Here is a 16,126-nt window from a genome sequence, read left to right as displayed (position 1 = left end):
GTAGCACTAAAGGTATGTACTGCAAAGAAAAACTCTTGGCACCAAATCTCTGTGTCCATGTCAACTGACCCAGGCAATTAAAAACCCGTGGCTGGCTTGTGCCAGCTGACCTGGGCCCCTGGGGCTTGGGCTGTGGGGCTGTTTAATTGCCATGTAGACGTTCAGGCTCGGGCTGGAGCCCGGGTTCTAGAACCCTGCGAGGTTGGAGGGTCCCAGAGCTGGGGCTGCAGCCCAAGCTGGAAGATCTACACCACAATTAAACAGCCCTGGCCGCAGCTCAGGTCCCGTGAGCTCGAATCAACTGGCACAGGCGAGCCACGGGTGTCTAACTGCAGTTTAGACATACCCTGAAACTCCTCACTGCAGGTTTTTCTTTGCAGTGTAAACATACACATTGAGGTCTCAGTCAATGCACAGGGCCTCATTCAGCCAAGTACCGTATATGCACATAATAAAAAAGACAGTGAAAGATTTTCAAAAGTGCCTAATCCCCTTTTTCAAAAGCGAATTAGGAGTCCTGGTCTAAGTGAAAGCCAGTGGGGCTTAGGCTGCTAAGTCACCTTGGCATTTTCAAGAATTTTAGCTAGTCTCAGTCCCCAAAAGCTTACAGTCTATATGAAATGATGGCTTGTGCATATGCCTGGGATTTTCTTTTGCAAAGCAGTGGAGTATAGTATAGGCACAGTATATCTATTACACACAAACTGTTAAAACAACACTATTAAGGTTACAAAGTCAAGCACTCAAAAGTTATGTTGCCTGTTGCAGCCTATAGAGTAGTGTTTGCTTATGCTAATTGAAAATGTGCTGAACTGCAAGTAGGGAGTAGGCCTTTAGGCCTAATGTTTAAGCTTTGTATTAGCTAAAGCTAAGTTTGTTAGCATGAGTGAATGAGGTATTAATAGAAGTGAAGCAAAGCATCATCTCGGGTCACATATTAAAGATGTTTGTGTTTTCACTGGTGTTAGCAGGTATTGTAGGGGAACTTTTGGATGTTTTGGAATATTGGAAAATCACAGAATTTGTATTGATGCAAATGATAATTAAAATAATGTTTGATATTAATAGCCAATAAAAGATATTTGGGTTTTGGGGTCCAGAAGATTAGATATGGTAGCAGAAATACAGATATGGAAAAAGGTAAATTTAAGTAATTAAGGGTATTATTATAAGTGATTATAAAAAGGGTAGTATGCCAATTTTAGGTAAGCGTGTCACTCACCATCAAGGTACCATTAGAGAGAGGATTATATACCCATTCTTCTCATCCAGAAAGTGATCACCTCTGAATACACCATTTCATCTGGGAATGTGAGTACAAATGCAGTGTGTGGCATAATGTCTGTTTGTTTTAACTAATATTTTATTTTATGTTTTATTTCAAATAGTCTTTAATTCTATCATGCATGTCATTTACAGTCCTCCCCTCAGTTACATGATCTGTAAGTGCTCTGGAGGCTCAACCCTTAAAGAATTCAATTTGTCTATTCCTTATACTTCAACTATTAATTGGTAACACACAAATGAAGGTTACACTGTGCAGCCTTAATTCAGCCCCCCAAAACCTTGCGCTTATCCGTTATTGTACAATATTTTCATACAGGTCCCAAGCAGGAATACACACAATGCCTAGAGATGAAACATACTGTATGGTGATTCTTTTAGAACTCCGATGCAATTTATAAACAACACTTTTGTCTTAAAGGGGTTTTTTGGTTGTTGTTTTTTTTAAAACTCACGAGACTTTCATCATAATGTTTTAGGAGCCATTAATCTGCCAGAGCGGTTGCATTGGTCATTCAAAGATATTCGTCCTTCAGAAAATTTTACTTGTCAGCCCACAAATGCATATTATAGAATCCAGTTTGTATAGGACTGGAATATAGGAACAGCCACACAGGATCAGGCTAATGGTCCAGATAAACAGAATCATAGAATATGAGAGTTGGAAGGGACCTCAGGAGGTCATCTAGTCCAACCCCTTGCTCAAAGCAGGATCAGTCCCCAATTTTTGGCCCAGATCCTTAAATGGCCCCCTCAAGGATTGAGCTCACAACCCTGCGTTTAGCAGGCCAATGCTCAAACCACTGAGCTATCCCTCGCCCGCTACACTGGTCTCCTGTCACTGACAGTTGCTAGCATCAGATACTCCAGAGGAAACTATAAAATCCCAATCATAATTATTTGCAATAACACACCCAAGGGTGAAGTTTCTTCCTAACCCCAGGCAGCTAGTGTTTGATATTGTCCTGAAGTATAAATGCTGATGTCTCGTACACTGTGTATTTTTATTCTATTTAGTGTAAGCATAGGCTATGTTCTTATTCTCCATATAATTGTCACTATTTCAGTAAAGCACTATTAGTGCTAATAATGTAAATGTGAAGATAAAGTTTAGTTTCTGTTAACATGATCACGTTTGTAGCTAGCAGTTACATTCGTTAGTGGGAGATTGCCCTTAAATAATTACCAAGCTCCTAAGTGCTCCTTTCACTCTCCCCCGCTACATTCTGCCAGTCTACAAGCTCTGTCCTGACTGCTGTGCTGTAGATCTGTGTGCAGATGTGCTTATCTATGGGATGAAAGAGTTAATGTAAAAGTAGATCACAGATTAGGCTGGGACTGTCTGTGTTTCGGGGTCAGAGAACTACCCCCAATGGCTAGACAGCTGCCAAAGGGAAAGACGTGGAAAACTTATTGACACTGCAGTGTTGTTCTCTAGGGCAACTCTGGGAGAAGATTTTGTGTCAGTTTAAGTGTGTCAGTCAGTCCAGACTGTGTTATAATTGACAAACCCAAAGTACATTTTAGTTTGCATAAGAAAGTCCATTAACTGAAAGTATGTAATCTGTTTCTGCTGGGCTCCTAACAATTGCATCCAACCCCGTGTACAAATGTGCAAAAACTACTAGATCATCAACAACAACAAATATTTCAAGACAATGTTCTCCTCTCCCCTCCCTGTCATATTTGTATACATTTTCCAATCAGCTTTAGACCGGGGTGAAAAATGGGGCTGGGGAGAGAGAATTTCCAGGAAACCGAGTGGATTTATTTTTGATATAAAATTTTCTGACCAGCTGTACCAACATAATTCAGCATCCTGGTCCTGCTTGGGACCTCGGGGCTCTACTCCAATACAAATAATTTAAAAAAAACCAACCCATCACCAAAAGACACCTCTGAAAATGTTCTTTTCACTTGTACCTCTGGTGTATAATGTTGGTAGTAAGTGTTTCCTAGTGGTTAGACAAGGGGCCTGGGTTTCAGGACACTTGCTACTGAGTCACATTGTGACCATGAGCATTGCACATGATCATTTTGGGCCTTATTTTCCCACTCTCTAAAATGCAGGTATAAAAATACTCTCCTCTCTGACGGGTTTGTGAAGCTTAATTAATGTGGCAGTGACAAAAGTTGTTGCTTTCTAATACCTGTTTAGTGACCTAGGTGAGATAAGTTGCTGGCCTCAGTCCAGTTCTCAGTGTACAAGTATCCGCATTGCCACCACATTTGCTTTCCCATTGGCAACCGTAGCAGAGAGGCTAAGGGCCAACCAGCTCATCAATGCTGATCTGTTCACCTGCTCCTAAGCATACTACCCTGAAAAATGTCCTACCATTGCTAACGCCTGGAGTAGCAACAGCAGAAGCATTAATGAAGACAAGGGATTGGTGGCCACTATAGGTACACGTCATGTGTGGACTTGCTTGAGAGCAAAATGCAAGGAGCCACCCAGAGACCTGTCTACACTAGCACGTTCAGTCTGGCTCTGTACGAGTGGGAAAGCTTTCCAAAGAAAGTTGACATAATTCTTTTCCTTTTAAGTCTGGGTTGAGGCACATCGCTTGGGCTGCATAAGGGCTTCCTGTACCCAGCTTCCTTCCATCATAGACCTAGTCCTTTAGGGCTGGATTTCCAAGAATTCAGTGCTCATCAGCTCCCATTTAAGACACCTAAATGAAGCTGCTTGATTTTCCAAAACACTCAGTCTCCCCCTCCCCCCCGCCCATCAGCTCCCACTGACAGCAAAGGCTGGGCGTGTCTGAGAACTTGGCCACTTTACTGAGCTGCCTAAACGGAAGCTGGTGTTCTTTTGGAAATTTGGCCCCAGTTGCCAGTGCTGAGTGCTTAAAAAAAGACTCTGGCACCTCATGTCCAGCAATGAGATGCCTTACATTTGCCTGGCCTTTGGAACTGGTACCCTGGGCTTCCTTCGTGCACTACAGCCTCTCTCTGGTCAGTTGACCAACTCTTTCACTGGATGTTGTGACAGCTGCAGCACTCGCTGATGCGGGGATTAGTCGGCTGCTAGGCACATGACCTTTCGATCGCTGTTCTCTATTGACCTGCCCCTGATTGGGAGGAATTTAGTGCATAAAAATAACACCCTGCACAAACTCTGCAGAAGGAGCTGAGTCCCAAGTGCCGTACAAACAGAGAAAAGTAGGTAATATGAGCCTATATACTGTACATTTTACAGTAATATCTGCACTGGATCCAAAGCAGCCCACGCGGTCGTGTTCAGTTACAACAAGTTCCAGCACTGCGTAGATGCAGTGGCCATTAGCCAGGCAACTAACAAAGACAGGTTTCTGGCTAATGTTATTGGCAACAGCAGATAGAATAAATACATAGATGCAGAGCGCCAGGAGTGACCTAATATTGGACATAGAAGAATAGATTTTCCTCCCTCTTGCACGTTCCTGTGAATTCCATTGACTAATTTACACCAAAGGTAAGGGAGTGCAGAACAGGGCCCTATGTAGCGGTAAACAGCTCAAAAGCAAGTGGCCCGTGGTCTCCTAGATGGTTTATGCACATCTCAGGGCATCTGACAGCTTTATGAATGAGCTGTGCATCAACACATGTGTGGAGTTGCAGGATCAGGGCCTTGGTGTTTGGATCCTATGGATCAATTTAAGTGACTGTGTGTGTGTCTTTGTGTGTAGGCAGAGAGGCAGTAGCTTAACTCAAGCTGGTCCAAAAGTTTTTTATCCCATGAAGTTTTCACCTGAAAACGTTGAATGAAAACCAAACTTTTTGGTCACAATATTTTGATGAAAAAGCTAATTTTTCTGGGAAACCCAGACATTATTTTGCAAAATATTTCATGTTGTCAAAACCGCAAATTCATGCTGAAAAACAATTTTGATGGGAACAATTACTTGTGTGTCACAATAACTCCTAAAGAATTTAATTTTTTTATTTACACAAATCTCTGCTAGAATTGTGTGTTATTTCAAAATATATGCATTATAAACATAGAAAAACACATTTTGTATCTGAGGGATTTGTTTAAGGAAGGTCCAGTGATTCAGATGCTAACCTGGGACTCTGGATATTCAGCTTCAGGTCTCTGCTTTGCCACAGATTCCTGTGTGACCTTGGTCAGGTAATTTAATCTCTGTGCCTCCGTTCCATATGTGTAAAATGGGGACAAATAGCATTGGAGTGCTGTGAGTTTAAGACTGGGAGATGCTTAGATGCTATGGTAATGGAATCCATACAAGCACCATAGATAGATATCAATCTTTAATCCAGATATTGATCATTTCAGAGTTCAGAATTATTTAGAACCAGGTTTTTGGTTCAGATCCATTAGAAAGCGAGAGGCCATTTTCAAAATCCACTCTGTTCTTTGAACACCCCTCTTCCCCACCAAAAATAAATATGTAAAAATATTCACAGCTATGGTTTTGGTTCGTTTCTACCCTTAATATAAAATTTGCAAGATCTATATCTGGCTGCTCTGTTCTGACAGACACAAATGTACTAACATCAAAGGAAGGTGCCTGCATTTAATCATTTAAATAGGCCTGTTTCTGCCCCCACCCCGTATATCTGAAATGAGATTAGCCATCCATTTACAATAAAACTATAAACAAGTGCCTTTGGTTTATTGAGTTAATAAGCTGGATTCCCCCCCCCCCCCCACACACACACACTTTAAAAAAAGACATAAAATGTGTTAGGCAAAAATGATTTAATCAAAGCTGTTTCAAACTACGTCCTGTGTATCCAGGGGAACGGACCATCTTTTTTCATGAAATTCTTTCAAGCAGACAAAAAACTAATGTGCCATGTTTCTTCCATTAAGCTTTCAACTTCATTTCGCTTCACTTGCTAAAATACATCTGACTTGAGTTTTCATTGCTACGTAAAGGATAAAGAGATCTACTAATCATGTGTCACAGTGGAAAGTCAACTACTTTGCTTCAGTACAGAATAGGTAACTTCTCCATAGCAGCATGCATGCTCTGGGCGCCCTTTCATGATTTTCACACTGTAGCTACAGTTATTACCGGTAGATTTGTCAGCGGGGTTGCTGTCCCCATGTGATTACGTGCTAGGATAATTTTTTTTTCTGGTTTTGTTAATGAACCACAACAGGAAATGTCCAATTTTTAACAATGGGATCTTGGCAGCAGAGTGCCACATCCTTAGAGAGAGAGAAAGAAACACTCCATTGTTGGTACAACACGAGTAACTGAATTGTCTCCGCTTTCTTTTTCTGGGGGAAAAATTACTTTGATCCACCTTTTTCTTCTCCTGTGTCCGTCCCAGCCTTTCCTAGAATCTGATGTTATTGGTGCTATTTTAAAATGGCTGTTACTGAAACCATGATTTCTGAGACCAAAACCTTGTCTAATGCAGTTTTCCCGCAATGTTGTTGTTCTTTATATAGAATAATAAAAAATGATGCTGCAGATAATTCCCTTGAGTTGCTGTTACAAACGACCTTTAATACAGTGATGATTTTAGGTATTTAATTTGCACAGTAAATATTACAGTTGTGGATAGAAATATGAAGATGTTATGAAAAGTAACAGTATGTTAGTAAAGTTATTATGAAAGCCATCTATCTCTAAAGTCGTAATGACCTCACTGACATAGTAAGTGTAATAATGCTGGCCAACATTTTCAAAAATAGACGCCCCTCAAGTTAGGCCTCTAAGCCTGAAGTCAATATGACTTGCATTCCTAAGTCACTGAGATGCTTGTGAAAAATCTTACCCTTAAGCACCTAAATATTTTTGGAAACATTGGCTTATGTTACTAAAATAGATTTCAACAGGAATACTGCCCAGATGGTGACTGCAAGATTGGCCCAGGATGAACGGAAGTCCATAACATTTCTTTTTGCATGTGTAATAGTTTTCATATTAGTAAAAGATGTGGACAAATTGGAGAAAGTCCAGAGAAGAGCAACAAAAATGATTAAAGGTCTAGGAAACATGACCTATAAGGGAAGATTGAAAAACTGTGTTTGTTTAATCTGGAGAAGAGAAAACTGAGAGGGGATATAACAGCTTTCAAGTACATAAAAGGTTGTTACAAGGAGAAGGGAGAAAAATTGTTCTCGTTAACCTGTGAGGATAGGACAAGAAGCAATGGGCTTAAATTGCAGCAAGGGCGGTTTAGGTTGGACATTAGGAAAAAATTCCTAACTGTCAGGGTAGTTAAGCACTGGAATAAATTGCCTAGGGAGGTTGTGGAATCTCCATCACTGTAGATTTTTAAGAACAGGTTAGACAAACAGCTGTCAGGTATGGTCTAGATAATGCGTAGTCCTGCCACGAGTCTCAAGGTCCCTTCCAGTTCTATAATTCTATGAAAATGCATCACATTAGCAGTTTACACCTGTATAGTTCCATGGGTGAGGCTACACTGCTGCAAATTTCCCTAATGTAAATAGGACTGAAGAGAATGAAACCTGAGCAGTGGAAATGGGAAAAGGTTTTTCAGTCAGATTGTTTAAAACTCTATGTTTTTTATACCTATTAAACGCCATAAAAACACTTGGAAGGAAAACCCTCTTTCTGTTAAAGATTCAGGCATTCCCCCCACCTCTGCAAAGAAGCAGTTATCTGGTTCTCACAGAAGCCATCAAAAAAAGGGAAGATGAGAGTCACTATTACTAAGATAAAAACAAGAAGTTAACACCTCTTTTGGGAACAGGCACTTTTCATACATTATAAAACAGTAAAAAGGGCATACACCCATGTTCTTTCCCCTTTGCAGGTTATTTTTAAGTGGTCGCCATAGTTCTAGTTACTTGCAGTGCCTTTCAGAATATCACTAATAGAATTTCATGGTGGAAGTAGAATTGTACAGCCATATTTCACGCTCATGGATGAGATATTTTAACAAAGCTCAATAGCTTTTACACCAGCCATTGTATGTGCTGCTGGAAACATGATATGCTGATTTGATTCCACGTAAACAAATGTGTTTATGAGACGAGAGGGGAAGACTGTTTAGTCAAGTGCATAGAGCACGGGACTGGGAGTCAGAGCCTATGGATCTATTCCTAATTCTATGACCTTGGCTAAGTAATATAGGCCAACATGTTCAATGTCCAGACATTTTATGTCCCCAACTTGAGATGCCTCTCTGTGTCAATAAACACTATATAAAATGGATATTCTTATGCTTAATAGACAGAGTTCCTCTCAGGTGTGTTTGGATGCTTAATGAATTATTGCTTGTAATGTATTTTGAGACCCTCTAAAATCCAAATGCAAAGAGCCTATTTGCTTATTTTATAACACATCTTGAACCCGTCTTCTATTGCTATAGGTCAGATCTTGCCAACAAATCGTAACACTCCAAGTCCCATTGACCCTGAGACAATCCAAGTTCCCGTGGGTTATGAACCTGACCCTGCAGATCTTGCTCTCTCCAGCATTCCTGGCCAGGAGATGTTCGACCCTCGTAAACGCAAGTTCTCTGAGGAAGAGCTCAAACCACAGCCGATGATTAAGAAAGCCCGTAAAGTCTTCATTCCGGAAGATCTGAAGGTAAATTGGAACTGGTGACCAGGCGGTTAGGGAACAAAATGTAGAAGCTATTTTCTCAAGATTTGGAGTCTAAATCTATTCTCATACACTGACGTAAATCAGGAATGACTCCTCTGAAGCCAGTGGAAATATGCAAATGAAAAAATTGGTGTGAGATTGGGATCCGATCAGGTCTGAGGGGAAGGAAGTCTTTATGGTTATGGCCCCAGGCTGAAATTTAGGAGATCAGGATACCTTTCCGCAGATCTGCCAGAAACTTCCTATGTGGCCTTGGACAAGTCACTTTCACTCTCCAAGCCTCATTTTCCCATGTATAAAATGAGCTAATGGTATTTCCTTTCTCCCTCCGTCTGTCTGTCTTGTCTACTGAGATTGTAAACGCTCTGAGGCACAAACCATCTCTTACTATAAGTCTGTACAGTGTCTAGTCCAGTGAGGTCCCTGATCTCAGTTGGGATCTCCTTTATTCTTTATTCCCATAAGGGGGAATTGATCCCAGGACAGAGGCACAACATATTCCCCATTAATGCCTTAAGTGAGGCATAAAGCTACCTGCCCCTGGATGAAATTCACCCTAAATGAATCAATACTGAGCAGCTGTGGCTGATAAATGATGAGTGAAGCTCTCTCTGCTGTGCACCAGTCTTGAGGCTACCTTAATTCTGTCTACGACAGTCAAAGGACAAACAAATGTAGGCGGAAGGGGCTAAACTAAGTCTAGTAAAATGTAGTACAGTGATTCTAAATCAAATAGTTCAGGCCCATAATTTGACCTCCTTGAAGTTGTCTGTAATGTGCCTAAGGACACTGTTGCTGCTATATAGATTTTTATACACACACACACACTTAAATGTATAGTTTAAAATATATAATACCCTTCAGGGGCTTGAGGTTTTTTATTTAGAATTGGCTATTTAGGTAGGACCTACACTAACATAGTATTTGTGTACTTATTGTCCGTGTGATGAAGACACTAGCACACAGACAAGGCATGATAATTTCATCTCTTTTTTGTGAACGTTGCCACAAGTCACAGGCCAAAATCAGCAGGGAAAAAAGCGTTTTCAAGCGTTTCAGACTATCACAGAGCAAATTAAAAACTAACTTTAAAAAGGACTTGACAACAGTTCTCTTAAAAACAGAAAACGGTCTCGTGTGTGTGATTGGAATGGTGCAATGCAACCTGATTGAGTATCTGTGGTGAGGATAATCACATTAACGAACCGTATTGTCAGTGTTTCAAAAGTGTGAATTTTAAATGTAGTTCTATGTAGAGAAAGATAACTTTGGAAAAAAAACATACACCACCACCTTCCTCCCATCTCTGAGCCACAAACACATTACCAGAAAGAAGGGACCCCAGTAGCATGATCAGGTGACATGCTTTACTGAAGACCTGGGCACACTGTCTTTTAAATAATGGAAAACGCTATTTGTATAATGCAGCTTCTGTAAGGACATAGCGCCGTGTAGTATTGCATGGCATTGATCTGCCGCTGTTTCCCAAGAGACAGATCCTTAGCCAACTGACGTTAATGGGAATCTTTCCAATGATTGCAGTGGGCTTTGGATCATGTAGAGAGAGAACTGGTATGTGTTTACAGTAGGCTGATGGCAGTGGAGAACAAGTCTGTCAACATTTGCTATTTTTATCCCTCAGGAAAGTGTTGTCAGGAGCAGGCGTTATCATAGTTAAAGGGTAAAAAAATAAATAAATCACATGTCAAGTGGTAACCAAATGATTTGTTACTGTCTTTCTCCATATTATCCCCAGCCTTCCTTTGTACATATGTACTGATAGCGTATGATTACTCTGCCAGATTCTGCTTGTGGTAACACCCTTAAAGCTCCACTGAGATCACTCATATTTGGGCTGAGGTAAAAGGTGCTCAAAATCAGAAGGGTTACCAGGTGTAAGGAAAGTGGGAATTTGACCCAGAGTGTCAATCATTATTGTGTTCTCTCCAAAGAATCGTTATATGCTAGGTTATATTTACAGTATATGGAGGAAGAAAAGAAAATTGTCAGCCAGGATGCTCTTGGAGTATTTCATATCAACAACTGAAAACGTAGTATCCTTCATGCATGGAGGCTTTGTGTTTTCAGTGTGTGATTGAATGGGGACTCAGGGTCCTGGTTCCCGTCTAAGATAATCACATTTGGTTGCCCTTGGCTGTTAACTGAGTGCTTGACCCACGCACTCTCTGTCCTGGTGTGAGGATTGGCTGTTGGGATGGGAAGGGAAGGGTAAACAGATTTGTCCAATCAACTGTCTCTGGATTGCATGTGATTCTGAAATGCCAGTCTGGTCTCTCTCAGGCTGGATTAAGGGATTTGCCATTGCAGTTTGTTAAAATAAAGATGCATGAGGTCTAGATGGCACAATAATAAATTGCTTAAAGCTGATTTTTTGTGGAGAGGAATGAGATGGGAAATTGTAAACCAAGATTTAGGGTCATGGCTTTTTGCTTTTTTTTTTAAGGGGCTTTTTGGGGGTCCCATCTAAGAACAAGTGAACGGAGATTTTGATACACTGGGTCCAATTCACCCTTGCCCTGCACTGGGTATAGTCACTTGCACCAGTGCAAATTGAATGCAATGGGGATAGAAAATGTTACCAAAGCAAAACAGGAAGTGTTTTCCTCTTGCTTTGCTCTATTGTAAATGTGATGCAAGGAACAAAACAGCAGTACAGCGGGCCTAGTGTGCTGACTGATGGCTGAGGGCAGTTGCAGTGTTTAAAATATTTGCCTTCTCTGTTTCCAACCATTGGCATTTGGGAGAAAATGTTTCATAAGGGGTACCTGAAAAGTTCAATGCCGCCTAAGGACAGAATTCTCCTCTCTGCGTAAATCTCAGGACTGATACACTATTCTGCTCCCAATTTGTGTGCAGTGGGAAATCCACCCTTAGAAGGGAGGCAGAACATGGGAGCTGAGATGGGCTGTATGAATCTGAGGGAGAATTTTGATCTAAACTGTTCATGCCAGGACGTATTCTGAGTGGGGCTTAATTAGTGTACAGACCTTGTGCTGCAGATGGATGAAGTTCACTTTTTGGAACGTGCACGACCCTGTCAGCATGTGGCCAGTCACCCAGAGGTGTGCTTCCAATTTGGGAAGATCAAAGTAACACTGAAACTACTGAATGCTTATTTCACTGAAGTCTGTTTAATTCTTAAGTGAGGGGCAAAATCAGGTACAATGAATGGGTCATTTGTCTCCTTTGGTGCCCAACAAGGCTGAACTCCGGAAGGCAACACGAGTTTTATGACTAATACTTTTCGTACATCTTAACCTAGGAAACATACTGAGGCACTTTGGGACAAACCTCAGTGGGCACGCCACATAGGCACTTGACTGAAAGCGTATGTGCAGCTGTGAGGCAAAAGCAGTCCACCCCTATTTCTCTCCCCCCCCCTTCCCGCCCCCGTCTCAAACCCAGCACAGTGGCCTCTCCAAGGACATCTGTTCCAGGGGCCTATTATTATTACTTGTATTTTAATTGTGCCTTGTGCCAGTGACGGATAACCGGGCCTCATTGTGCTCGGCACTGTATATACAGAGTAAAAGATAGTCACTGCCCTATAGAGCTTACAGTCTGAATAGACAAGGTAGACAAATGGTAGGGGAAGGAGATGCATCATACCAGCAGAGCAAACAATTTGATGGCAAACCGGATGTGAGTGCCAAGTTTCCAGGACTTCTTTTTTTTTTTTTTTTAAAGGAGGGGGGTAATAAGCTAAACAAAAGGCAAAGGAAGGGAGAAGTGGCAAGGTGGATAGGGGTAGGGAGGGAAGGGTGGAGAGCAAGTGAAGTGAGGCTGAGTAGAAGAGACTGTGGCTCAGGCAGCCAATCAGCACAGGGGAGAGCACGCCCAGCCATGATGGGGCATTCCAAGCCAGGACATGTGCTTCACACATTTATATATGTTTTAGGACCTGATCTTCCTCCATTGAAGTCAATGGAGATTTGGTCTTTGCATTCATTGGATCAGGTTTTGTCCCTTAGGGGGTCTGTTTCAGCTCCAGTGGAATCCCCAGTTGCTTCAGTGGAAGTGAGTTGGGGCCCTTAATCCCTTGACTTGACAATGACTCCTATACACCATCCCCATTTCAGATTGTTTGTGCTCCTCACTGGGGTAATCAGGATGAGTGGTATCCTGCTGCCAGCGAGGCTCCAGCTGCTTGTTAATTATTCTTTGGACGTCTTCAGAACCAAGATACCATGATGGTGAGCTTCGTGCAGACACTTAGCTAAATAGTCAGGCATAGATTTAGTTTTTGCCCCAAGAATTACTGATATTGCCACTGTTCAGTGGGATGTGCAAATGAAAGCAGCAACGGCCAGTGAAATATCAAAGTTAAAGTCACTTTGGAGCTGAGAGACTGCAGTGTGGTTAACAGTGAAACCTTGTGCCTTAAGGAGTTCTTAGTTTACTGAAATCTAACATCTTGTCTCTTTCTTTATGTACTTAATGAGCAGGATGACAAATACTGGGCAAGACGTAGAAAGAACAATATGGCTGCCAAGCGATCGAGAGACGCCCGGAGGCTGAAGGAAAACCAGATTGCCATCCGCGCCTCTTTCCTGGAGAAAGAGAACTCAGCCCTCCGCCAAGAGGTGGCTGACTTACGGAAAGAGCTGGGCAAATGCAAGAACGTGCTGGCGAAGTATGAAGCTCGTCACGGGCCCCTGTAAATGGCTATTCCCCCCCCCTCTTCTTTTTTGTTGTGGGTTGGCATTTTAATAGCTGGACAATGTGTTTCCTTTTTGATAGTACCACACCCAAACCAACCTGTCTGTCATCAGCACTTTACCAGAAGCAGAAACAAAACTGACTTACATTATTTTTCATTTGTGTATGCGTGTGTGTGCACAGCTCAGCACTTCCCTTTTTAATGAAACCCTCTTCAAAGGGTGACACATTTTTACCTGGACTATTAAGAACTGCCATAGTAAGCTTTTACATTTTTTTTTGGTCAATGCTGCTTCTGATTAGGATTTTTATGTTGTTCTAAACAGTTTCATCCTCACCATTTACTTGCAAAGATCCCAGTAAAAATAAACCATAACAATAAAAAAAGGTAGATCTCAGTTTTCAAGAGTAACAAGCTATTGTTTAATTTTGTCTAATCTGAAAAGTTAACATGCTAATGAAGTGCACAAACAATAATTCAGTACAACACTACAGAAATATTAATTTATAGATGGCTTTTGTTGTATTTTAAGTTTTGGTGATCGCTGTCTTCAGATTTAAAGTGCTGTTAGACTGAGTTAGCTCTGCTCGGTATAGATCCCAATATGACTTACCTATATCTACTAAGTTTCCTTTTATTTCCACAAACGCCAGATAGATAGGAGTACTATTAATAGAATACAGAGTGTGTATTTTGCACTGTCTGTACCTAAATCAATAATCCTATTGTACACTAGCGCATGCTGCCTGGGTGTTCCTAGTGGACGTAGGATGACTTCCCTACCTAATAATGTCTCAGAAATAAAAGACCTATTGATATAAGCATGCTGAAAGCATCCCTGGAACAGAATGTGTGTATGAAAGAGAGAGGACAATTAGTTGATACAAGAACAAAATTTAAAAGTATCAGATTTGATGTTGAAATTAGAGGAGTTTTTGTTTTAGTTTTCATTTAATTTTGCATTGCTCGGCGTCCCATTTTGTGATTTAATTAACTATTCATTTTTCCACTTTTTGTAATATATTTTCTGAGGATTATATCTTGCTGTTTTAAAATAATTTTTATTCAGTTAGAAGAGTCACTGTTTTGCAAATCCCACTTTTCCTAGTGATGTTATTTTGAGCATGTCTTGAACTGATCTGAACTTTATTCTGTTTTTTCTCTATCTGCTTTTGAACATATGTTCTGTTACAAAGTGGACTTCTGAAAACAAATGTAAGAAACACTGGTGAATTTCAGAAGGCAATGGTGTTGTCATATACTGTGGTTAATCCAATCAATTTATATGTTTACTATAGACCAAAAGAATAGATATTATAAAATGTATAAAGTTTATACAGAATAATTATAGTATGGGGTGTTTTGTACAGTATTTTTCAAACACAAATACTGACAGTGTATTTTGAAAGACGTATTATATATAGCAAAGAAAAAGAAAAAGTTATTCCATGTTTAAAATATATAGCAAAGATATATATTCACCAATATTGTACAGAGAGGAAGTGCTTTAGGTTTTTTGAGATCTTTAATATTTTAAACCTACCACGGACACATCAACATGTGTTGTGCTTTAAATTAAAATTTTCTGAAGGTAATGTGGCTTGACAGGGTGCTTCATATTACTAAAATATTAAGAGGCTTTATAATTTTCCATCAGAAACATATAAAGAATCTGTTTGACACAGACAAAGCACAACATGGAGTTTAGTCAAATATGTATTAGACAATGCAATATTTTGTAGAGGCAGAAAAATAATGTAGACTACAAAAAAAATCTCACGCTCATTTCAAATCCGCTGCTGCTAGAATTTGTTTCCATCTGAAATTCTTAATAAATAGCCTTGGCCATTTATACACGTATATGTATTGCATACATTTATTTACATGTGAGTAAAATACGGTGCTCCATATCTGGCTTTCACAGTTTTCTAGGGTTTTGTCACTTTTTTTTCTTTTTATTTTAAATAAAAAGGTTATTCATTCCAGTAAATCATATTTTTGCTTAAGGAAGTTGTTACAAAGGACTAAACATTTATTCTACATCAAACACATCTTTTCATCAATGAGATTTTTCAATTTTTTTCCCCTCAAAATCCACAGGGTCCCTTAATACTCAGTAGTTTCCTGTGAATCATTAATTCTGTGGATTGCATGTCTGTGAGCTTCAGGAAGGGTCAGAGCATAGAAAGTCAATTATTGGCCAGTCTAAATCAGATGGGCTGTGAGGAATATGTATTTGGCCTGAAAGTGTTGGATACAAGTTAATATAGCCACTGACCAGAAAACAAACTGATTTTTTTTTTTAAAAAAAAAAAGCTTTTTGGTAGTGGCAGGGTTCTAGAAGATGCCAGTAATGTGGGCACACAGCAGCAAAGTGGCAAATTTGCAACACTGCTGGCATGCCATCTTTTGTGACATACTGCAACTGAAGTCTGAAAGAACAGAAATGGTGGTTGTGAAATCAGCTAGAAATTATTGGTAGTTTGCATTGTTGTCACAATCGTTCATCCAAACATACACAGGCAGCTGAGAAACTTTATAAATGAGCACTTTTGTCATTTTTTTAGTGGGGCAAAGGGGTGGGTAGACATACTTGTTTTTGTAGGGTGGCTGTCTCAGACTT

General features: G+C 40.4%; 1 protein-coding gene across 2 annotated transcripts in view; it reads left to right on the top strand.

The window, feature by feature from the left end:
- Positions 1 to 15,799, top strand: part of HLF (HLF transcription factor, PAR bZIP family member) — a 42,635-nt gene extending 26,836 nt beyond the window's left edge. Inside the window, exons 3-4 of one of the 2 annotated variants that reach the window (XM_077833422.1) lie at positions 8,584 to 8,804; positions 13,289 to 15,799. In XM_077833422.1, the coding sequence (XP_077689548.1) occupies positions 8,584 to 8,804; positions 13,289 to 13,504 (437 nt within the window). In that variant the 3' untranslated portion in view covers positions 13,505 to 15,799. Of the gene's footprint in view, positions 1 to 8,583; positions 8,805 to 13,285 lie in introns of both variants that reach the window. The other variant, XM_077833421.1, reaches the window with a different exon arrangement.
- The last annotated feature ends 327 nt before the right edge of the window (positions 15,800 to 16,126 follow it).

Source organism: Eretmochelys imbricata, chromosome 14 (genome assembly GCF_965152235.1).
Source record: "Eretmochelys imbricata isolate rEreImb1 chromosome 14, rEreImb1.hap1, whole genome shotgun sequence".
Classification (NCBI taxonomy): domain Eukaryota; kingdom Metazoa; phylum Chordata; order Testudines; family Cheloniidae; genus Eretmochelys; species Eretmochelys imbricata.
This window is presented reverse-complemented; position numbering and strand designations above follow the sequence as displayed.